The sequence below is a fragment of the Colletotrichum abscissum genome (genome assembly GCF_030869225.1).
Source record: "Colletotrichum abscissum strain IMI 504890 chromosome Unknown Scaffold_9.1, whole genome shotgun sequence".
In the NCBI taxonomy this organism is placed as follows: domain Eukaryota; kingdom Fungi; phylum Ascomycota; class Sordariomycetes; order Glomerellales; family Glomerellaceae; genus Colletotrichum; species Colletotrichum abscissum.
Window position 1 is genome coordinate 279,246 of NW_026850536.1, and position 21,406 is coordinate 300,651.

General features: G+C 53.5%; 9 protein-coding genes across 9 annotated transcripts; 3 read left to right on the plus strand and 6 right to left on the minus strand.

Annotated features, from left to right (window-relative positions):
• Positions 1 to 827: 827 nt before the first annotated feature.
• On the minus strand, positions 828 to 2,103 carry CABS01_04598 (Cdc73 family RNA pol II accessory factor; the record flags this gene model as incomplete). Its single annotated transcript, XM_060537969.1, has 2 exons — positions 828 to 1,475; positions 1,534 to 2,103. The coding sequence occupies 2 exons, from the start codon at positions 2,101 to 2,103 to the stop codon at positions 828 to 830; spliced, it is 1,218 nt and encodes a 405-aa protein (XP_060389631.1).
• Positions 2,104 to 2,544: 441 nt separating this feature from the next.
• On the minus strand, positions 2,545 to 4,433 carry CABS01_04599 (uncharacterized protein; the record flags this gene model as incomplete). Its single annotated transcript, XM_060537970.1, has 6 exons — positions 2,545 to 3,003; positions 3,056 to 3,093; positions 3,144 to 3,420; positions 3,471 to 3,932; positions 4,164 to 4,248; positions 4,303 to 4,433. 6 exons carry the CDS (start codon positions 4,431 to 4,433, stop codon positions 2,545 to 2,547), a joined length of 1,452 nt encoding a protein of 483 aa, XP_060389632.1.
• Positions 4,434 to 4,868: 435 nt separating this feature from the next.
• On the minus strand, positions 4,869 to 6,441 carry CABS01_04600 (bystin; the record flags this gene model as incomplete). The annotated part of the gene is made up of 3 exons (XM_060537971.1): positions 4,869 to 5,289; positions 5,346 to 5,774; positions 5,828 to 6,441. The coding sequence occupies 3 exons, from the start codon at positions 6,439 to 6,441 to the stop codon at positions 4,869 to 4,871; spliced, it is 1,464 nt and encodes a 487-aa protein (XP_060389633.1).
• Positions 6,442 to 6,829: 388 nt separating this feature from the next.
• CABS01_04601 (uncharacterized protein) lies at positions 6,830 to 8,130 on the plus strand (the record flags this gene model as incomplete). The annotated part of the gene is made up of 4 exons (XM_060537972.1): positions 6,830 to 6,850; positions 6,915 to 7,064; positions 7,117 to 7,230; positions 7,306 to 8,130. The coding sequence occupies 4 exons, from the start codon at positions 6,830 to 6,832 to the stop codon at positions 8,128 to 8,130; spliced, it is 1,110 nt and encodes a 369-aa protein (XP_060389634.1).
• Positions 8,131 to 8,727: 597 nt separating this feature from the next.
• CABS01_04602 (uncharacterized protein) lies at positions 8,728 to 9,212 on the minus strand (the record flags this gene model as incomplete). Its single annotated transcript, XM_060537973.1, has 3 exons — positions 8,728 to 8,759; positions 8,844 to 8,924; positions 9,020 to 9,212. The coding sequence occupies 3 exons, from the start codon at positions 9,210 to 9,212 to the stop codon at positions 8,728 to 8,730; spliced, it is 306 nt and encodes a 101-aa protein (XP_060389635.1).
• A 475-nt stretch (positions 9,213 to 9,687) lies between these two features.
• CABS01_04603 (uncharacterized protein) lies at positions 9,688 to 13,687 on the minus strand (the record flags this gene model as incomplete). The annotated part of the gene is made up of 2 exons (XM_060537974.1): positions 9,688 to 13,306; positions 13,359 to 13,687. The coding sequence occupies 2 exons, from the start codon at positions 13,685 to 13,687 to the stop codon at positions 9,688 to 9,690; spliced, it is 3,948 nt and encodes a 1,315-aa protein (XP_060389636.1).
• A 2,958-nt stretch (positions 13,688 to 16,645) lies between these two features.
• On the plus strand, positions 16,646 to 18,101 carry CABS01_04604 (uncharacterized protein; the record flags this gene model as incomplete). The annotated part of the gene is made up of 3 exons (XM_060537975.1): positions 16,646 to 16,688; positions 16,747 to 16,947; positions 17,014 to 18,101. The coding sequence occupies 3 exons, from the start codon at positions 16,646 to 16,648 to the stop codon at positions 18,099 to 18,101; spliced, it is 1,332 nt and encodes a 443-aa protein (XP_060389637.1).
• Positions 18,102 to 18,955: 854 nt separating this feature from the next.
• Positions 18,956 to 19,336, minus strand: CABS01_04605 (uncharacterized protein; the record flags this gene model as incomplete). Its single annotated transcript, XM_060537976.1, has 1 exon — positions 18,956 to 19,336. The coding sequence occupies one exon, from the start codon at positions 19,334 to 19,336 to the stop codon at positions 18,956 to 18,958; it is 381 nt and encodes a 126-aa protein (XP_060389638.1).
• A 1,237-nt stretch (positions 19,337 to 20,573) lies between these two features.
• On the plus strand, positions 20,574 to 21,083 carry CABS01_04606 (uncharacterized protein; the record flags this gene model as incomplete). The annotated part of the gene is made up of 2 exons (XM_060537977.1): positions 20,574 to 20,747; positions 20,865 to 21,083. 2 exons carry the CDS (start codon positions 20,574 to 20,576, stop codon positions 21,081 to 21,083), a joined length of 393 nt encoding a protein of 130 aa, XP_060389639.1.
• Positions 21,084 to 21,406: the final 323 nt, after the last annotated feature.

Here is a 21,406-nt window from a genome sequence, read left to right on the forward strand (position 1 = left end):
TGTCACAAAACTACCGTTGCCCGGCCTCCCAGCTTGGCTCATCTGCAGTAAGCCCGCCGGACCCCTCCCCCGCATGAACCCAAGTCCACGCGAGTTTAGAGCCCACTCCTACGCCAGCCGAAAGCTACGTAAACATCTCAAAGCCGGTTTTGTTTCTTCTATCGAACTTGAACCCCCTCCAAGTATTCGTAACGATGCGTAAGAGGGATATGATCGACCGAACACCTTGCCTTAGGATCAAACACTTATGCTAGACGACGTCAGGATCAGGACCCGCCCCCGCCATCAAGACAGACCAGGGGCATATGGATGCCCTGGGCCTCAGCTTCATTGGCGTGTTGTAAGGCAGTGGTTTTCTGCAACGGATATGATCTCAATACAACCTACTCGATGAACCCAGGTGGAACCTCCCTGGTCTTTGTCTCATCAGCGCCATTTATCTTGTATTGCCCGGCGGAAGAATGGAAGGGTACAGTTAAGACGTATCCATTGGTGCCTTTCTCAACTGAGTCGCAACCCCTCGCTTTTATCACCAAATAAGTGAGATACTTTTCAAAACTTCCTCTTCAAGACTTTGATGTCATGGTAGTCACTCTAGTCTCTGGTACCTTAAAAGTTGCCCTAGAGCAGTCCCCTCTGCTAGCCGCCTGGCACAAATCAATCCTTGAACGCCATCGCTGTGAACTTGTTTCCCAGCCCCTGTGTTTTACTTTTGCATGCATGATAGACTTTGGTTGTTATGTGGAAGTCGGATACCCTAGTCCTCGGTCCCGTAGCATCGATGACAGCCATCTCTGTGCGTCATCCTAAGAGACTCTGATGGGAACTCATAGCTGGGTTGGCGCAGTGGTTTTTGTCCATCCCTTGTTCTTCATGTTCGCCTCAATTGCCCGCCAGATCGACTCTGCAGCTTCCTTGTCCCTGAACTTGGCCGCCTCCTGAGCACCAGTTCCATCACGCCAGCGATCAACGCCGAGCTGCAACACGCGGTGGCCCCAGTCCTTTACGCTGTCTGGCGGTTGCTCCCCGCGCCAGCCGATGAAGATGCCCAAAATACGGCGGAACAGATCCGGAGGAGAGCTCCACTTGTAGTTCTTGAACTGCCATGACTGGCCAGTTGTGAAGACTGCAACAACGCGATTCCAGTACTCGGGTTTGAACTGCTCAGGGCCCTCGACGAGAATGAAACGCATGGGCCGCGACGGGTCGATATCCTTCATGACGCGGGAGACGTGCAGCATGCTAGCAGCAGCGCTGCCGTCGGGCTGCACGTAGCGCCCTGACTCGAGAAAAGAGCGGATGTTGGACAGGCGCAGAAGGGAGGAGGCCGAGGGCGAGAGGAGGATAATCGGGTCTGGTCGCCTCGTTGGGGCCTTCTGGTTGAGCGCGAGGGATGGGTTGGCGCTTATGTTCGACGAGCCATTGGGTTTCTTCTGGATGAAAGGAACAGCGAGCTTACGGACATGGGAGAAGTCCTAAAAAGAAATCGAGTCAGTCATGCGTAGCTTGGTTGTGAGGTTGATCGCGACTCACCGTGTGCTTCACGCCGCGCAACACAGAGTTGCGATCCCCCATCTTGCGCTCTCCATTGTAGATGACCGCCAATCTAGGATCCAAAGTGCCTCGTCCAGCTCGACTGGCCGCAGTTGCTGGGGCAGTCTTGGACGCGCTCGCACTAGCTCCCTCCTTGCCGTCCTTGTCGCCAGCCAAAGGCTTGATGTGTTCACTCTCCTCACTAGCGCCTTCCAGCCAAGTGAACAAGTCTAAACGTTCGACGAAGGCAAGGTTTTGGACAGTGCCTAGGCTGCCCAGTTCTTCGTTGAGGCGGGTAGCGCTTGCGTTGTATTCGGGAATTGCAACATCCTTGTTTAGCCAGGCGAAGTAGATGGATCGCAGGTCGACCGGGCGGTCGCTTGAAATGAAACGCGTCGGTGTCGAGAGCGATACAGAAACGGGAGCTGGGTGCGAGAAGAGTAGATGGGTAGCTTGCGAGAGAGGAACCTCGGTCGCAGAAGCATCGGCTGAAGCTGTGGGAACCGCAGGTCGTTTCGATGCGATGGATTGCCGCAGCAGGAGCAGTGGATCCTGCTCGTTAGCAGCCATAATGATAGGTAAAAGAAACAATAGGCTTATAAGTATCGGGCTCTTATAGAGCTTCTGAAAGCCTGGAAAGATGACCAAAAGGCTTGGATGACCGAATTGAGCGTGACTTGGGTTGTATGTGTAGATGCGACGGAGTGTTTACGAGCCTCGAAATTTGGGGCTAGAGGTTCAGCCTCAGTTGCTGGCTACCTATCGCCATTTTCAGCCACATTACATGGCCCATATTAATCACACGCCAATCTATAGAGCTGCGCCACAATTGAGCCTCCTATGTACCTTCAAGCTTCAAGCTGCTTTCTCTCGACCTTGACCCACACATCCCTATAATCATGATTTGTTTGGAGAACGCATGATTATTAGTGATGCCCACACAAGGTAATAGGACCGTGTGAATATGTCAATTTGATCTGTTCTAGGGCGTGAATAAAGGTTCAGCCAGCATCAGTCCCATATTGATCTCTCATCGGTCTCCGAGGTAATAGACACTTCTGATCCTTGGCGTCTGTCACTCATTTTATGCTCTATCTTGAGTGTTGACTCTTTCCTCCCTCTCCCATGATAAACACAAACCCCAGTACCACCCGATACGTGTTTAGGGTTCGCCGGACACATTGGACTACTGGGTAGGTGCTCCGGAAGATCAAATTCGAAATTGCGAGGTCCTGTTAGTCTCCGCTTGGGTTGTATTCGTTGCTTTGCTTCCCACCACTCCTTGGGTCTTTTTGGGAGATTGTCGTCGCATCTCGTTTGGTTTCGTTTAACGCTTGTAGATCTGGCCGGTTGAGCAGCGTCCCAGGTATCACTGTCTTCCCCAGGTGGAACCATGTCTGTGAAAAAGCCTCGTGGCTTTCCATCCGCGGTGTCCTCGTGCGTTGGCGGAGTTCTCACCCTTGTAGCTTCCTGAAGTGACGGTCAGTTGAACACTTCTCGAAGATGATCTGGATGCACTCACTCCAGCAGGGTACGGCGTCAGGGTGGAGTCTTGTTGGCCTATGTCTGATGTTAGCTTACATTAAGATCGGCAATTGTTGGTTTCCTACGACTCAAGAAGCCCTCGGGATCAGGCGTGACAGGTGGAGTTTTTCCTGCCAAAAAGTCTCGAACAGAACTTGTGGCACTGCTGATGGTGTCGTTGGAGTCTTTACGGTGCCAAGGGGCCTTGCCGAACCAGCTTGTGCCTGTGGCCGTAGATCTTTGATCTTCTTTGTTGGTGAACCAAGTCAGCGTTTTGGATATCGGAGAGCTTGAGATATTCTTCGGCACGTCGGCGAGTTGCTCGGAGGCTAGAGATTCGGATATCGACTCGGACGATTGCTTCTGCTCGACATTAGAATACACCCCGCTCGGTCTAACACCAATGTACTGACAGTCATGTTCTTGAACAAAGAAAACAGTCTGATGCTTTTCCGGCTCTGGATGCTCTGGCTTATCGATGGAGCACCGGAGCTTGCGCCATGAGTTGATTCCAACGGCTGTGCTAGCTCTGGCGGAGGTTCTTGGAGTGTCATTGCTAGTTTTTCCTCCGATGAATTGAGGGTATGCTGAATACTCGGCATCCGGTCCAAACTAGGTCGTACTGTGTGAAGCAACGTATTCTGCAACACTCTAGTCTGGAACTCCTCCGACGATGGGCTAAGCGGCCCATTGGAGCTGAGTACGGACCTTGGAGACGAGGGAACATCCGGAGGCAGCATCTCTTGCTCACTAGTGCTAACATTTCGAATCTTTGGGGATCTGTTGGCCCATCTCCAACGCTTGTTTGCGCTGCCTTGGCGCGCTTTTCCAGAGATGATCTCTCGCTCAGCCCAATATCCTTCAGGAAACCAGACCTACTCGCATCCTTCTTTGGGGGGCCTTGGAGGGTCATGATAGCTTCCAGGCCTTGGAGTCATTGGCCAATCCATTGGAGACGGCTGAGTGGGAGTTGACCTAGTGCTGGGACGGGGCAGTGACTGTGGCGTAGTAGGTGTTGCTGGCAGTGAGCCAAAGTATCCGTCACACTGTCCCCTCTTGGGCGTACTGGATCCATCCCAGCTATCTCCAGGTGCAAATTGCAAAACCTCAGGACAAGTGACTCTGAGCGCCGTTTTAAAGGACAGCCTGTGAACGTCGCGGTTGGATATGGGATAGGACTGCGAAGACGATCTGTGAATGGGGTCAGCATCAAGAGCTGTCATTACCAGCACATGGCAGACTTACGTCCGTCTGCGAGTCCGGACGGGGTCCTGAAAAGGGTCATTGAATGCCACGATACTCATCGGCAGATCATCCCTAGAGCTCTGGCGTTCTGTCACTGCATCATTGCCGTCGACTGTATGAATAGAGGCCATTAGGCTAAGGACGGCTTGCTAGGGATTCGTGGAATCAATGACCGGCCAAATGAGGAGGGCTAGGCAGGCTGCAGGGAGAACCATAAAGATAATCGAAGGTGATCAAGAGGAAAGATTTCGAAAAGAGTTTGTTCGGAATACTTACGGCAGGGACTGGACAAGTTCGATGCTGAAGACGGCACGTGGTGGTCCCCGCTAACCTCCGTTTCGGCAGGATGGGACACCTACCTCAGGTAAGGTAATTTGAGGCGAGTAAAGGGGCCCCTGCCAAGTAGGAAGTCCACAGAAACGTGAATCACGCGTCAAAATATCACGAGCTTCTCAGAATCCATTCGATTAGGATTGCGGGTATCAAATCAGACCTGCTAACGCCTTCTAATGCCCAGGGGTTGGCCAAGCTCCATTTCCCATGTCCCAGTTGTTTTCATGTGTCGTTCAATCCACGAGCATCGTATCATCACCGTCGAATGCGGCACTCTGCTGCTCAACAGCCACTCCCTTTCCTCTGCCAGCCAGCAACTCTCGCCTAATTTCAGGCGCAATAGAGTGGTGGCCGTGGGTCAACAGCAAGTCCAACAGCGCCTCTCGCTGGTCCTCGCTCAAGTCGTTTCTGTATCTCTGGGCGAATGCCAGAAGATTTTGGTGGAAGACAACGGGCAGCGACTTGACCATGTCTCCAGAGAAAGACTGACCCTCCTTGATGGATGCAGGGTCCACACTTCTGAATCGCAGGAAATGGAAGACGAGCGAGTCGATGACCTGGTACGGAAGGGCGTACTTCTTCTCCAGCAGGGCCTTGATGAAGATGTTGGCCGCACCACCGCCCTCGGTGCCCGCCGAAGCTTCCTGAGCAGCACTGCAGCCGCGTTAGCACATATTCACACCCAGAACTTGAAGAACAGGGAAGCCTACATCTCGGTGATACCCTTCAAAGCCGCAGCGGAATGAAGTACTGGCACTGACACTCTGACGAGCACAGCGGAAACAATTTGCGCCTCACGGATTGTGCAGCCGCTGGAAAGAAGGGGGAACAAGAAGCCAAGGAAGAAAGCTCGGGGCTTGTAAAGACTCTTCTTCAGCGCGTCGAACAAGTGCACATTCAGCTTCTTATTCTCGTAGATATCCTCGCGGACCTTGTCGAGGACAACAAGCTCCATGAACTTCTGGCAGACGATGGGCTTCGAAGCAGAAAAGATCCTCGTCGCTTGGTAAACAGCATTCGGCGTCCACTTTTGGGGTTCCGTAACCTCAATGATATCCTCCCAATGAGGCAGAGTCGGCAAAATTTTGAAGGGTTTTGGCAGGGGGCCGCTCTTGTATCGCGACAGAATAAATCCAACCCTATCAAACGGTTAGCAACAAACTTCCGGTGATCGCCAATCTTGGGTACATACTTTGTGTATACTTCAACGACCTTCGGGGGAAGCTCATATTCCTCATCACGAACGGGGACGCCCGCTGCTTTCCGGGCCTCGGCAGCCTCGTGCGCCGCAATCTTCTCCAGGATGAGTTCCGTCAAGTTGGTGCCACCGCCAGCCATCTCGTCGTCGGGACCCTTGCTACCCCAGCCGTGCTGGTTCAGCATTGCCGCAGGGTCATCTTCGGCCTCGGGCAAGAATTTGCGGTATGTCTCGAGGTCTTCGGGGTCGATCTCGATCTCCTCAACAACTTCGTCCTCTTCACCCCAGGCGTCCTCATCGTCGTACGCCTGTTCGTCGCCAACATCGGTGCCGTATCTCGACTCGATTCCAAAAAGGTCGACAGTGGGTTTCGCGGCGGCTTGAGGCTTCGCAGAGCCGTCCTCCTCGGCAAGCTCTCGGCCTAGCTTGAGAATGGTGCGACTCCGTGTCGCATCGACGAAGCCTTCGCCATTGTCTTCTTCGTCCGAGTTCTTGCCCTTCTTTCTCTTGGGCGCCTTGTTCTTCAAGGGACCCGTAGCAAGGATATCATCCTGCAAAGGGTTGTGTCTCCGCGACTGGCGGTCGGTCGGGGTGGTAGCCTTGCCCATTGTTGAGAATCACTCGGTGAGAAATGGTCGTGGCGGAGTACGACTGACAGGCGGGATAAGCGGTGCCTCTTTTTTTTTTTTCCTGTGAGCCAGAAATTTTTGATTTTCCTTATCGATTGCCCCGCGCCTGATTAGTGCCCAGAACCCTGGACCGGTTTGTTACGGGGCTTGTCTGGTCCTTTGTCCAATGAGGACCCCTGATGTTGACTTCATCGGCGAGCAGAGTCAATGCCCCGCCACCAAACCCCACCAAAAAGCTTCTGCAAGTGACTCTGCGAGTCTGTCTTATAGTGAAATTGAGACCTCTCCTCAAAAGGCCCCAGGAAATTAGCATATTTCACGCAGTTCTGTCTTTTCGTTCACGATATACACTAAAAAAGAACCAAAAATGCCTACAGAATTGGAAGAGGTATGCTTACTCGATCAGAAACGCCTAACTTGCACTTTGTTGGACTCGTCTCATGATGTGATAGCTCGTGGGCTTCATCGCTCATCCCAATGCGAATCTCAGAAAGGTAGCCATCGAAAACCTCGTAGGCTACTCACAGGCAGACCCGGCAATCTTCAAGACAGAGAACTTGACTCCCGTAAAGCACCTCAAGTTCCTAGTCAGAGATCACCCTGTAAGCACAAGCCTTTCATCACTTGCCTGATCCCGAGACTGACAATAGATAGAAAATCGCAGAACATGCGTTGACAATTCTCGTCAACCTCACTGCCGAGAAAGACGTTCTTGAGAACGTGGCAACAGACCAGAAGTTCATCGATATTCTCTTGGACTTGGTAGTAGTATGTCAACTTTTTAACTTGGCATAGAACCATGCAGTAATGGGACTATGCGATATGCTAACCCCGTTCCAATAGAAACCCGATGAGGCAAACGCCAACCTGATGGCAATGCTGCTTGCCAACTTGGCAAAGTGGGATGGACTCAACACTATTGTTACCAAGAAGCAAACACCGCCAGCGGAGCTCAAGTCCAACGACTTAGTTCTAAACCAGCTAGTCGATCTCTTCGTAAAGGAAAAGGGAGCCTACAACAAGGATGCCGACTACGACTACCTCGCCTACCTCTTTGCAGATCTCACCAAGCACGCTGAAGTACGCCAGCACTTTGTCACCCGGCAAGACTACGATGAGGTCATCCCCATCACCAAGCTCAAGGTCTTCACCGAGCACCAGTCCGAGATCCGGAGGAAGGGTGTCGCGAGCACGATCAAGAACGTCGCATTTGAGATCCAGTTCCACTCCACCTTCATGGACGAGGACGAGGTCGATATTCTCCCCTACATCCTCCTCCCCATCACTGGCAACGAGGAGTACGACGAGGACGACACCATGGGCATGCTGCCTGATCTGCAACTCTTGCCCCCCGACAAGAAGCGTGACTCGGATCCCAAGATCATCCAAACGCACGTCGAGACGCTTCTGCTCTTCACGACGACGAGAGGAGGCCGCGATCTGCTGAGAAGAGTCAGCGTGTACCCCATCATCCGCGAAAACCACTCCCGCGTCAACGACGAGGGCGTCAAGGATGCATGCGACCGTCTGGTGCAAGTACTGATGAGAGACGAGGAGCCAGAGGAGGGCGAGGGCGAGGCGGAGTCCAAGCCTAAGGAGCTTACCGATGGCTCAAAGGTCGAGGAGGTTGATGATGACGACGATGATGATGAGATTGTCGAAGTCTAGACGGGTAGTATCATGGTAAGGTTTGCAAGTTCTTCCCTATGGTCATGGCTTATGTAGAAAGAGGGGATACCCAGGTCCAAAATCCAAATTTTGGTATTTTTTTCATCCTATGAATATGTAACATGTCTGAGGAAGGAACCGACGCGGTGACTGACGCAGGAGGGTATATATTCAATCCTTTCGTTCGCCTCAGTAAATATCTTGGACATTTGGCTCGTCTATCTGGCCAACTGGGTTGAGGCGCATGACTACCTTCACCGCTGCCATTTATTGGCGCTGGGTTCGATCCTCATCCCGGGCGGCCTTCTTTTTGCTGTTTTTGTGCTTCCTGCTTCCTCGTTCCTTCCTTCATGACGTGAGGTGAGATATCATGACAGTATTTCAGCAAAAGTGGGGCACTCCGACGACATCCCAACAAGACCCAGAGTGGAGGAGGAGCAACACGGAGAAGTATTCAGTAAACTCGGGAAGATAGACGGCGCTGATTTGATCTGCATTGCTTTCGACATCCGACAGCCTTTCCTGCCGTTCATTTGGATAAATAGCGAAACTCAAAACCAGCCCTCACATACTCCCTAGCTTTCTCCAAGAACCCAACTACTCGACAGTGACAGTCACCTTACTCTTGTCTATCCCTCAAAGTCAGCCCTTCATTTCACCTCTATCCCTCTCTGATATCAGAAATCCTAAAGCAAACGCGGGAAACAACTCACAAAAGGCGACATGGTCCTTAATCTCCTTCGCCCCATCCTTGGGCGTAGGATAATACCAAGCAGCGTCCTTGAGCTTGTCATCTACACACATCCACGCCACCCCCCATAGTCAGCCGTTGTACATCCAAATGCATAGGAGTAGTAGACCAAAACGACATATCAGAACATGATCTCACCCCCGACTTTAACCGAGTAGTAATTCGCAGTCCCCTTCCAAGGACAAAACGTCGTCGTCTCCGTCTTCTCAAACGCCTCCGTCTTGACCGCCGAGGGCGGGAAGTAGACGTTGCCCTCGACCTCCTCCCACTCCGTCGCCTCCGCGAGCGTGGTACCGTTGACAACGGCCTTGGCTTTCCCGGTCTTGGTCATCTTGTTTCTTTCTTTCGCTGTTCGTCTTAATTCGATAGGGGAAGATATAGTCAAAAGTAGCAAATTGCTGGTTTGATAGAAGACTCTACGTTCGCAAAGATGAGATTGACCTGCAGTTGGATCAGCGACTTATTAGCAGCAACTTGATGCAAGAAGAGGGGGGGTGCGGGGAATACGTCGTCTATGTGCCTCCGAATCTTCGTCGAGTCTCCAACGTCATTGGTCTTTGATGATTTATAAGCACTAGGTAGTCGTCCAATGTTCCTCTTTCCAGGTCTTTGTTTGTGTCGGATTCACGATGTTGGCTGATGCAATGTGATAGGTGGCAGTGGGATTGTAGGTCAAGAGTATTCAAGGACTGTATTCCGATACTCCAAAACACTAACGCTATTTCTGTTCTTCTCTAATGCTAATGTTTCCCCTTAACGCCGGCTGGGTATATGCGTTTGTTTCATTACATATTCAAATACACAATTCAAAGGTTGATAATGTCAATCTCTGAGAAATCGGGCGGGTTGGCGCCGTACACCACGCGAACCTTGCTGTCGAGAGCCGTGCCCTCGTTGCTGATCCAGATGTGCTCGCTGTACTCCTTGGTGCGCCGAATCTCGTCATCACTCACCCCAATATCGTCGCGGGGCAACCAGACTGCAGGCGCGCGCGCCCGAAGAGCGTAATGCTTGAACGCGTTCTTAACGAGTGCGTCACGCTCATCGGGCGTCAAGTCTTCGATTTCGTCGTGGAAACCGCCATACAGCGCTTCTCCCAGTGCCCGTTGAGCCTCGAGATCCTTATTTCGCTGCTGACGTCGGTACTCGGCTGCCGTGTGTACGGGTGCGGGGCCCATCTTCCAGGTCTTGCTACGCAGGTTTTTGCCCTCCCTCTTAGCCCAGTGACCGACATCTTTGACCTTACGCATAGTCGAAGGCTTCCTTTTCGGTGCTCCGTTACTCATGGTTTGCATTTCGATATCGCGGTTGACCGATCCAGCACCGTCTCCATTTCTCATGGGCGTCTTCTCATCGTCTTCATCATCGTCGTCGTCGCCGAGTCCAAGGCGCTTGTTCTGTGCTCGTTGAAATGCTTCGTCTCTGATGACTGCCTCGTCTTCGACGGTGATGGGCAAGTATCGGAACAGCGGCGAGAAAGACGTATTGAGCGAAACTTGGTAAACGGCTGTAAATCCTATGGTGATGAGCATAATGATACCCTGCGGCACGGCAGTGTTGTTGTCATGCTCATCTTGCACGATGAAAAACAAGCCTGCCAAGCAAGCCTCCATCACGTACAGGCCCGTGAACGTCTGATTGATCGCGCGGGGATACAAGACGCCGCCTGTATCATTCTCGAATCGCGTAACATAGAGCATACTGTAGCGTTGAGCAAACCACAGCAAGCCAAACGTCAGGACCGCGAATAGCGAAATGAGCGGAGCAACGACGCAGTAAACAAGTGCAATGCAGGCAAAGTTGGTGTAGACGGGGAAGAATTGACCCCACGCAATCTTTGACAAGGTCGTGTTCCGCTTCCACTTGTCGCGGGCTGTAGAGTCAAGAACCCTGGCCAGAATATACCAAACCAGGACAGCACCGATCTGGAGCAATGTACCAGAACTCACAGACAATGCCTGGAGCAACATGTAGGAAAAGAAGTAGTTCGACGCTCTTGGTAGGTTGTCGGCAAGGAGATCCAAAATGTTCGTGACATTGGTAAGGCCTTCGAAGTTCTGGGCCAACTTTTCGGCCGACGCGGTAAAGAATGACGCGATGGAAACGACAAGGAAGACTTGGATGAAGAGGAAGACGAAGTAGAATCGCTGGACGAATTCTGCTTTCTGTGATCCCGTCTTGACACCCCGGAAGAGGGCAAGCTGTTCGAGGATATGAGGGACAATGAAGAGCAGGAGGGCGAGCAGAATCGCTGGCAAGACACCGGCAATCGCAGAAGCGACCTTATCGATGGGCGCCTTCTTGATCCAGTCCAGCCACGGGAACCTCTCAACCAGACCATCAATGTTGGCAATTGACGCTGTGAAGGCAATAGGAATAGCCCAGAAGAAAGCCATGGCCGCGATGATGATGGTGACGGTGCCAGATCTGATTGACTCATGCCACCACTTCATGGCCATGTTGTCCCAAATGACATCCTTTGGCGAAACTTCGTTGATTCGGGGTGACATGTGCTTTGGAATGTGGTGCATGAGACTTTGGCAAGCCATGTGCGCTGAGACCTGGTGGTTAAATTGGATAAAGGCAGAGTTCATGAGGGGATACCGCTCTGGGTGTGCTTGATCGTCTTCAATCTCGACGTTCAGACGGGCCAGCTCAGAGCGGCACCAGTAGATTGTGTCAACCTTGGGGCCAAATGTGAGCCATGCGAGCCAGTTTGGGAAACCCCAGCGTGGAAGTCGGTGAGTTGGCCTGTCCTTCTCCTTGACCCATTTGCGCCATTCTGCGTCATCATCCAAGATGTTCTTGTATTCGCCGCCGACAGCATTCCATTCGGGATAGTCGATAGGGATTTGTTCGTCGTCGCCCATGAAGGGAATATAAGACTTGATGTTCTGCCACAAGGTCTTATCTTTCTTTTGGTTGAATGGATACTCTCCGCCATCGAATCCCTGAGGCACAGGTGACGCGTAGCCACCGGCAGGGGCCTTCCAAAATTGCCAGAATTTACGCGTTTCCTGATCATACATATGATCCAGGTTGCTGACTTTGCGGACGGTGTTGCCGTTGCCAAATGGCTCGTAGCTTCGCTTGTAGTTGGGATCGGCAGTTTCCTGAGAGACAGCAGAAACATTTCTAGAGTGAGTCTTGTGCGTCTCAGTGTTTGCAAGCGGCTCGACTTGCTCCGTGGTGTCCTTTGTGCTTTTGGGCGTGGCGGGTCGGTCGCTGTCGGCCAGAATTTGAACCTTGCGCGGACGGTTGTCTGGATGCAGCATCGCGAAGCCGTTGGTGGTCTCAACGGTGTCGTCTACATCTTCAGTGAATTCCTTAATTTCTTTTTGAGCCTTTCCCAGGCCCCCAAGCAAACCTTTCCCAACCTTGGTGACGCCGTCGCCGATAAGGCCCAGTCCGAAGCCCTTAGACTGGGGTCGATTACCATCTTCGGATGAGCTCGAAGATGAAGTGCTCGAGCGCCTTGACTTTGCATCATCGCGGTTCTCGTTGATGACAGCGCTGATGTCGTGAGGGACCTCATCATGTTCGCCGGAACTAACACCTTGACCAGCTTCAGCCCTCTTCTTAGCCTCAGCGTCTTCTGCCTGTCTCCTGAGAGCCTGCTCCTGTCTCGATGGGCCCTTGGACTTGGACGCTTTTCTCGCAGCCTTCTCTTCCTGCTTCTTCCTCTTGAGTTGCTTCTTCTTCGCAGCTTTGACCAGATCTGTTTCGGCGGATTCAAGTTTCAGATGGATGTCTTCCCGCTGCTGAATCTTTTCGAGAAGTGGAGTTAGGTCGCGGTTGAGCCAGATGTTTCGAATTTGACCAGGGAAAACATCAAATAGACCACTAAGAGCCTCTTCGGTCAACCACTTGGAAGGAATGCTGTTGACGAGAATAGTTGTGGCAGAGGCACGGAGTCTATGCTCGGCACTTGTCAAGTAGTCCTGACGAACTTTGACATAAACGCGCAGCTCGAAGAAGAAGACTGTGCAGACCCAAATAATTACGAGCAATGCAAGAATCAAGTGTGCCCAGTAACGACCGGTGTGGTTCTTACCCACATTGCCCCATGCCAAAGTATCCAGGCCGGTAGGCACTGTCGTAGCGTCGTTGTTGGCTCTGGCCATGAGACGGACTGAAGAAGAGCTCGTGCCATTGGTAGTGTCATTCTTCGCCTCGTCAACGAGATCGTGGCCTTGGCCATCGCTATAGTTCAGCGGAGTCAAAATGGGAATGACGATTGCCGCAATTGGGATAAAAATGGTGAGAAGGGTTCGGAGGTATCGTAAGAAGAAGTAGGCGTCCAAACCGCACTTCTTGATGATCTCGCGGTCGTTGTATTTGACCAGCGTGCTGATTAAACTCCATGGTGCGCTAGGAGGTGATTCGGTTCTTTCGCGCTCAGGAACGAGGTACGTTTTCGGTTTGCTGCGGTTCGTTAGTGTTGTATAGCAAGGGATAGTCAAGCCGGTATACGCACAAAATACGCGCAATCTTGTTTCTTAAAAGCAGAAAGGCGAGGATTTGGATGGCGAAGACCACCAAACCGGTTGCCAGGGCAGTGAGGAACGCAACGAGCGTAATTCCTTGGTACTTCTCGCTACCTGCGACATTGAGCGCTGATGTTGTAGCAGAGGCAGTATCTGATGTTGGCGAAGCACTCGATGTGGATGTTATGGTTCCATTGGAACTCAATGTCGCAGAGAGTGTAGTAGAGAGAGCGGTCGAGAGCGAGGAGGCGAGAGACGACGCGAGGGTACCCGTCAGGGTGGCCGAGCCTGAGGGTGTCGCAGTGGGAGTCGTCGACATCGTCCACTAGTTGGCCCAACAGGTGCCGATGTGTCGAATCACCGGGTGGCTACCAGCCTCGACAGCTATGCGTTGTCGTCGTGCTCGTGCGAGCGTTAAGAAGTTGTTGTTGGGAAAGGAGATAGTCTTGGCAGAGAAGACGTAGATCGAAATGAGGTCGAGGTCGGCCGAGGAACGAAAAACGTGGGGGGAGGCGAGGGTTCAGTTCACGATACCTAGAAAATAGGCATGGTGGTCGTGTCGAGGTCTGTAGTTTTGTTCGTGTCGGGTAGTGGTCTTAAGAGAATCACCACGTGTGGCTATTTGTCGTGTCCAGGACCGATGGTATTATCGCGCAACTGGATTTCTAGCTTGGAGAAGAAGCAGATGTCAAGCAATTAACTAGATGGGCCAAGAAACGACGAGAGAAAGAGAGATTACTGCGTAAAGTTGGTAAGAGTACGAGAGGCCAGAGGCGAGCCAGTGCCAAGGAATCGCAGGCAAAGGGTTTGGCCGAAGTAGTTGTGCTTCTTTGATTGGCCGACAAGGTGCAGATACAACAACGACCAGGGCCCGGACAGGGGTACTGCAGGTGCACTTTACTGCTTCAAGTCGCCGCAGGCCCCCCAGTGACCCCCCAGAGTCCATCGCTGGGTGCGCTGTTGCTGGTTTTCCTTACTTCGCTTCAGGAGCCCTGCAACTGGTGACATCAGCGGCTTCATTGGTTGTTCGCTACAAACGAAACAGACCCCTGCCACCCTGCGGGACAAAGTGGGATCCCGCCGCGGTTCGCCCTGACTCTGGCCCAATCATCTGCCACTCACCACTGAGGTCGCCAATGTCGCCAGAACACGGAGTACGTACCCTCTGCCCAGTAGGGGACCTCGACCACGGTCCACGGATGCCTCCAAAACCTCTCTCATCCTACTTCCCTACAGATATCTTATACAGTAATCTCTCATCACACAAGAGTACAATTCTATCTTCCACCAACCGAACCAGCTATCGCTAATTTTCTTGTTGTAACAAGGATTCATATAGGCAGCACGTATTGATGCAGCACGACCCTTGGCCATCCAGTCGTCCAGTCTGTCCAACCTCCAACAGATGTGGTGTGCATGGCCAGCCTTTGACAACCCACCCCACGTTGACGCGCTATTCTGACGCATGCCTCAGAAATAGATCAGCGCGCGCTTCGTCCCAAGTACCAGCCGAAAGACACTCCTCGCTAGTCAAATCAGCTTGCTTCCCGGGTTCAAGACTTGAATACCCCTGAGAACATCGTCGTTTGTTGATTCCTCCCAGCCAGAGGAAACATTTCATTTGTCCCTCGTACGGGTGCACACAACAACATGAACACCGCCATCTGTTTGGGCATGCTACACAATGGAGCACCTGTGGCTATTTTGCCGCTCGTACTATCACATCCCTGTGCAAGCAAGGCGAATCGACAATGAACCTTATCCACATTGACAAGCTTACCGAGAGACGTTGTCGTGGCTAAATGGGGCGAGGTTGCGTGGCTGTGCCACTCTAAATATCCTTTTGGTGGACTGTGGAATTCGCCAACCCTTTCGTTGCAGCATTTCGGGCCGTGGGGTATCCCAACAATCAACTTGAATAAAACCACCTGCGCCTCGGAAAGCGAAGCTTTCGCCGAGACGCCGCCTACTCTCGTCTCCCGATGACAAGACAGCCACCACCATACTGTCTACTCTGTACGCCATAAAGCGTCCCGAAGGATGGCTAGTCTGTTCTGCCACTCTGCGTCACCAATTGTTGCCAAGGCAAGTGACTGCAGAAGCTGGTTATTGACCACCAGTGGGAACGAGGGCGTTCTGTTTCCGCGTATCGCACTGGTCCGTTGGGATCCCATTTCTTGGCACAATGTCCCGACAACAACATCAGCCGTCATTTGAAATGTCCAAAAGAGGGAGCTGGGATTGACTCCAATGATCGAAAATCCTGCTCTCGGCAAAGATTCATGAACAGGTGGCTTCGCATGTCACCGCCATACCTCCTCCGTCATCCGTTCACCCGTCCACCCGTCCACCCATACAAACCCTTGCTTTCTTCCAGCTGTCGCTTTTGGGTTCCTGGCCTCCAGATATCGGAGCAAGACTATGGATACCCACCTCGGGATTGTGCTGTTGGAGCGTTACAGAGAGAAGCGAACCATCACCAGGGGTTCCCACCCCTTAAGCGGCCGAGGCAAATCATAACAGTCCCGGCGCCGGGGCACCGTGCCGTTCTCTCGCGACATGACGACAAGATTTCGGCCCTCCCTCCGAACGCGGGGATCCCCCCCAAACCTGGATGGGCGCCCGTGAGCAAGCCACCCATCGTATGGTAACACAACACAGACTCAATCGCCGCTGTCAGCGATGAAGCTAGCGAGCCACATTTCCACACGGACGGGCCAGGCCACCTGCATATGTCTGGTTTGGAGTCTAGACGCACGCATGCCGACTTTCACATCCGACTTGCACCCGTGACTAAGCCAATTTTTTGACACGACATCTGACAGCTTCGTCAACTACCACAACCAACGCTGGCTAAACATTCAAGCAACTTTGACCGCCCGAAATTGGGGTTTGGGGTTCAGCAGTATCCTAAAGTTCGCATCACCCCCACAGCACCGTCGGCGCACCGGCAGTTGGCTCGTCTACCAATGGCAACCCCGATGAATCGTATTTACTTCCCGTTCTGCGATCCCGGCTCTCTACCAGCTCATCAAAGGACCAAGGGGAGTTAGGGAATATCGCAGCATCCCCCTCATTCTCGATCGCTTCCCCGCTTCTCCAGCTGATAATGGACCCCGAGCTTACCTCCGATCCCCCACATGCCCCTCCATATGAGGCTCCGTGCCGCCTACTTCATAAGTAACCCCTGAGACGGCATTATCAGAAACTTTGGTCCAGCTGAGCTTTGCAATTCAATACCCTTCGAGACGAATACTACAGCACCATACCAGACACAATGGCAGACCCCAAGGATCTGAAAATTGCCATTATTGGCGCAGGTACTCGCCGCCTGGCTCACGGATCTTGAAGACCGTTCACTAACACGAACTTGCGTAGGAATGGGCGGCTTGGGTTGCGCCCTTGCATTGGCCAAGAAGGGATTCAAGCACATCGATGTCTATGAGACGGCCTCCAACCTCGGCTTCGTCGGCGCCGGCATTCAGATGCCGCCAAACGTCGTCCGCGTACTCGATCGCCTAGGCTGCTGGCCTGAGATCGAGAAGACGTGTACAGACGTGAAGAGTTCAAGCATTCGACGTAAGGAGGACCTCTGCACCACCACATCACCTTGCGAAGCACAACGTTACTGACATATTAGCACAGAGGGCGCCACCAATGTTGAGCTCGCCCATGTCGAGATGCCCGACATTCGGAATTTGTACGGCTTCCCGCACTGCAACGGCCACCGCTCCTCCCTTGCCGGTGGCATGTACGACGCCTGTAAGAAGGAGTCCGCCATCACATTCCACTTCGCGACGGCACTACTATCGGTCGAATCCTTTGCGCCCAAGCCAAAGTTCGTGCTGCAGCCGCGCGACGGCGAGTCCTACGCAGTCGAGTCCGACGTTCTCATCGCTTGCGACGGCATCAAGAGCATCATTCGCGCCCAACTGCTTGAGTCTATCGGCGCCGTCGGTGGGGAAGAGGATACGGGCCAGGCTGCCTACCGCATCATGCTCAAGCGTGAGCAGATCGCTGATGACCCAGAACTCCTCGCCCTCCTCGACTCGGACGAGGTAATCCGCTGGATCGGCGAGAAGCGCCACATCATCGCCTACCCCGTCTCCTCGCACACAATCTACAACCTCTCCACCACCCAGCCTGACTCCAACTTTGCCGTCGCCACGAACGCAACCTACACCACAAAGGGCTCCAAAAAGGCCATGCTCGACGTCTTCCATGACTTCTGCCCCCTCGTCCACCGCATGCTCAACCTTGTACCGGACGGCGAGGTCTGCGAGTGGCGCCTACGCATGCACAAGCCCTTACCGACCTGGGTTCACACCGACGGGCCTGTCGCTCTTCTCGGTGACGCCTGCCATCCAACCCTCCCGCACCTGAGCCAGGGCGCCGCCATGGCCATCGAAGATGGTTCCGTCGTCGCCGAGGTCCTCGCCCGCGCGCCCGACACGTCTCCCGCGACGCTCCGGCGCTGCCTCAAAGCCTACGAGCTCTCCCGGCGCGACTGGACCTCGCAGCTCGTCAACATGGCCTTCCTCTCGGGCAAGCAGCTGCACCTCGGTGAGGGCAAAGCCAAGGAGGAGCGCGATCGCATGTTTGCCGAGTCCAAGCAGACCGGCGCTGTGCCGGATAAGTGGGCCTCGCCCGACGTGCAAAAGATGATTTATACAAATGACTGCGTGGCCAACATCCAAAGAGACTTTGACGAGTTCTTCAGTAGCGTAGCATAGAAATGGAACGGCAGATCATATGATGCTCACTTTGTAGATACCTCAATCTGTTTTATTTTTTGGTGGAGTTTCGGTCTTCACTTCTGCCCTCCGAAACCTCTCTTACACGTGTAACGTGAAAGTCTCCGTGACGTTGCGCCTAGGATGCTTGCGTCCTCGGCCAAGCCACTCTCGATGAAGCATACCCCGCACTCGAGAGCTCAGCTCACCTAAGCTTTGCCGATAGGAATTCACAGTCGTACAATTTTAGAGTTTAGTCAAGTGGACAACATGTTCCCGGGGCGTATCCGTGATGATATTATGCTATGCGATGAGAAAAGCTATCGAAACTCCCGGATCCCATCGGGTTCGAAAAACACAAAAAGGAGCACAAAAGGCCCCGAAAAAGGGCTCGTTCCCTGTAAAGCATACCCGTCTCTCAAGCCCATGACAGAAAAGATTGTTGTTCCCGGATTCCACCTCGAGGAGTTGAGAATCCCCTTCATCCCTTTGACGCCGTCCGAGACATGCAAGAGAGTCCCCCATGCCTACGACGATGAGAAAAGCGCAATGTCGGCTGTACCCCTTCAGACTCTGGTAACCCCTTATCACAGCCGGCGAAGGGTCTTCTCGTGTATCTTCCCACGCTATGCCATGCATTTCTCGGCACCGCAACGGGCCCAGACCGGGTATCATCGTACGCTCCCTCCTTACTGCGTCCCCTTCTCTCCTGCCATCATCCCGTTCGAAGTGGGTACTGCTCGCGACGTTCGAGCCGCAAAGTACTTGAGTTGTTGAGGGTATCGTGTGGTTTGTTTCGCAATGTCGCTCCGTATAATCTGGCCCCTTGAACCAGACGTTCGCAAGCCGCCCGCTTAGAACAAGCAGTCAAGACAGCAGCAGCACGCGAGCGCACCGAGCAGACCAGCCATGATGCCGCCTCCCGAGCCGCCGCCGCGGTTGTCCTGGTAGTAACCGCCTTGCGGCGGGTACTGCTGTCCGTACTGGCCCTGGGGCGGGTAGGGTCCTTGAGGAGGATATTGTCCCGGGGGGTACTGCTGTCCCGGAGGCGGGTACGGGCCCTGCTGGTGGCCGTAGTTCATCTCCGGGCCGGGGGAGTAGTATTGTCCCGGCGGAGGAGTGCCGTAGCCTCCTGGGCCGCCGGGGGGAGGCGGAGAGCCGTAGCCTTGGTAGGCCTGTTGCGGGTGTTGAGGGGGAGGACCGCCGTACGCGGGGGGCTTGTCGTGGTCGGCCATTATTTGGGATGGGAGTTGGTTGTTGTTTGTGATGGATGAAGATGAGAGTGGTAGGCGCGACGGGTTCGGGTTGTGTCGCGGGTTGGGCGAGAGGTAAAGTAAATTACTTTTCGGTTTGCCTTTCGACGACGATTGCAAAAAAAAAAATACAAAAGAAGGCAAGGAAGTCCGTTTGCTTCAAGCGGTGCGGACGAGATCCCCTTTGTCGGACGGAGGCAGCGGAGGGCTCGGAGGCGGGATTACGTGTAGAGGATGGAGGAGGAAGAATACTGCAAGCGGCGGATGGCGAAGGGGAAGAAAAACCGGTGTGAGGAGTTTAAGGAACGGGTATCGAAAAGCCACACGCACACACACACCTCTGGATAGAGAGAGTGAACACACCACCCGGAAGAACGTGGCGATGTTGGGGAAAAAGAATGGGAGGAGGAGGACGTGCGTTGCGTGCGTGGATGGATTGGGCGGGAGAGAGCCAAGCCGCGATTTTGGAGGGAGGCAACCTGCCTGACCCTTGTCGGTGAAGGTACCTTATGTTCGCCTGGCCGCACCTGGTGGTCGCCTGCGACTCTCGTTTCGACACACTCCAGGTCTCTTTCGTTTTAGCGGGCGGCGTTAAGTTTGCGGGTTTGCTCGTGACTCTAGCCTGAAATAGGCTTATGCGCACCAAGTCTCTGGGCGCGCGCCGCGGGCGAGTCTTGGGGGTCTTGGGGTCTTGGAGTGTTCGTAAGCTTGTCTTTGCCCATGTATCTTTTTGTTGGGTCTCTCTTTGCAGTGTAATTGCGATGGGTATCCGTATGTCTCCGTTTTGGACGGAGGTTCCCCGTTCACTTGCACCTTCAAGCCATACGGATTCTGGGCTACTTTACCGGATACAATTCATGGAAACAGGAAAGCAGCGGTCTAGACACACCATGGAGAAAGTAGGTTCAGCGAAGCTTCCTGCACAAGCTCTCCTCACCTCCTTCATCCCATCTTCTCCGAGTAGGTATGCGCGACACAAGGCGACAAGCGTCGGAGGGAAACAGATACACAGTAACACAGCATCAAGCAGTACCTGCCTGGCGTCCAAAGCAAGCACCTGTGACATTCGCCAGCCCCAAACTGTCCCTGTCTCAAATCCGTCCGCCTTCCCCTTCTCCTTCTCCTACCTTGCTCCCCACCAGTCAAGCGCACCCAACCATCCCGCAACGAAGAAACACCCCTGGCCCTTCGGCTCCCCGGCAAAGACCCCAGCAATCCAATGAGAGGCCAGTCGCCCATCCCAAAGGTCGCGTTCGCATTGCCCCATCTGATCACGCCCGTTGCTACTGCAGCGCTGCTGGTGCCTGAGCTCCTTCCCACGGGGCCACGACAGAGTGCTGCCGCCGTGCCGGAGCGGCATGCACCCAATCAGCGGCACCACCGGCGCAGTAGGGTACCTTGATCAAGCTGCGAGGTCATCAAGTGCTATGTTTGGAGCAGACCCGCCCTGCCCGCTCCGGCCTGCTCGGGTCACTGGGCCACTGGCGAACGTAGCATGTCACCAAACAAGGTGCCCAAAAAGGCAGGACGGGATTGGGTCGGCGCGGCGGCCCTTCGCCGACGGAGGAGAAGTAGATCCACTGTTACCGCTGACGCTTCCGGTGTCTTCGGCCCCGGCGCCGAGGTTGTAGGAAGCCTCCGGGCCGTCTTCGGTCCCCTTATCTCCGACATCTTCTCCGTCCCTTTGATTCTGCCAGAGGTACCGGTGACAACACTCACTTCGTGGTGAAATCTAAGTGGCGAGGCCTCGGAAATAATTACCCTCGTAATCCTCAACAGACTTGGTATGCTTTCAGTATACCCGGGAACACTAAGTTGGAGGGAGGAGCGCGTAGCCTCGCCGCCGTCCTTGATTTATGGGAAAACGTAATGAAGTCCAGCAACGTGAGCAGTCCAAGTTGATCACTTTATGAAAAGCGTCATTTTCGAATTAGGCCTACAGAGTGTCCATGTTTACTAAATGAGATCACCCTGTCGGATCAAGATCGAAGTCAATAGGTCTAGCCATGAAGCCCTCGGTTGTGCAAAGCAAGCAATCCGTCAAGAAAGGTA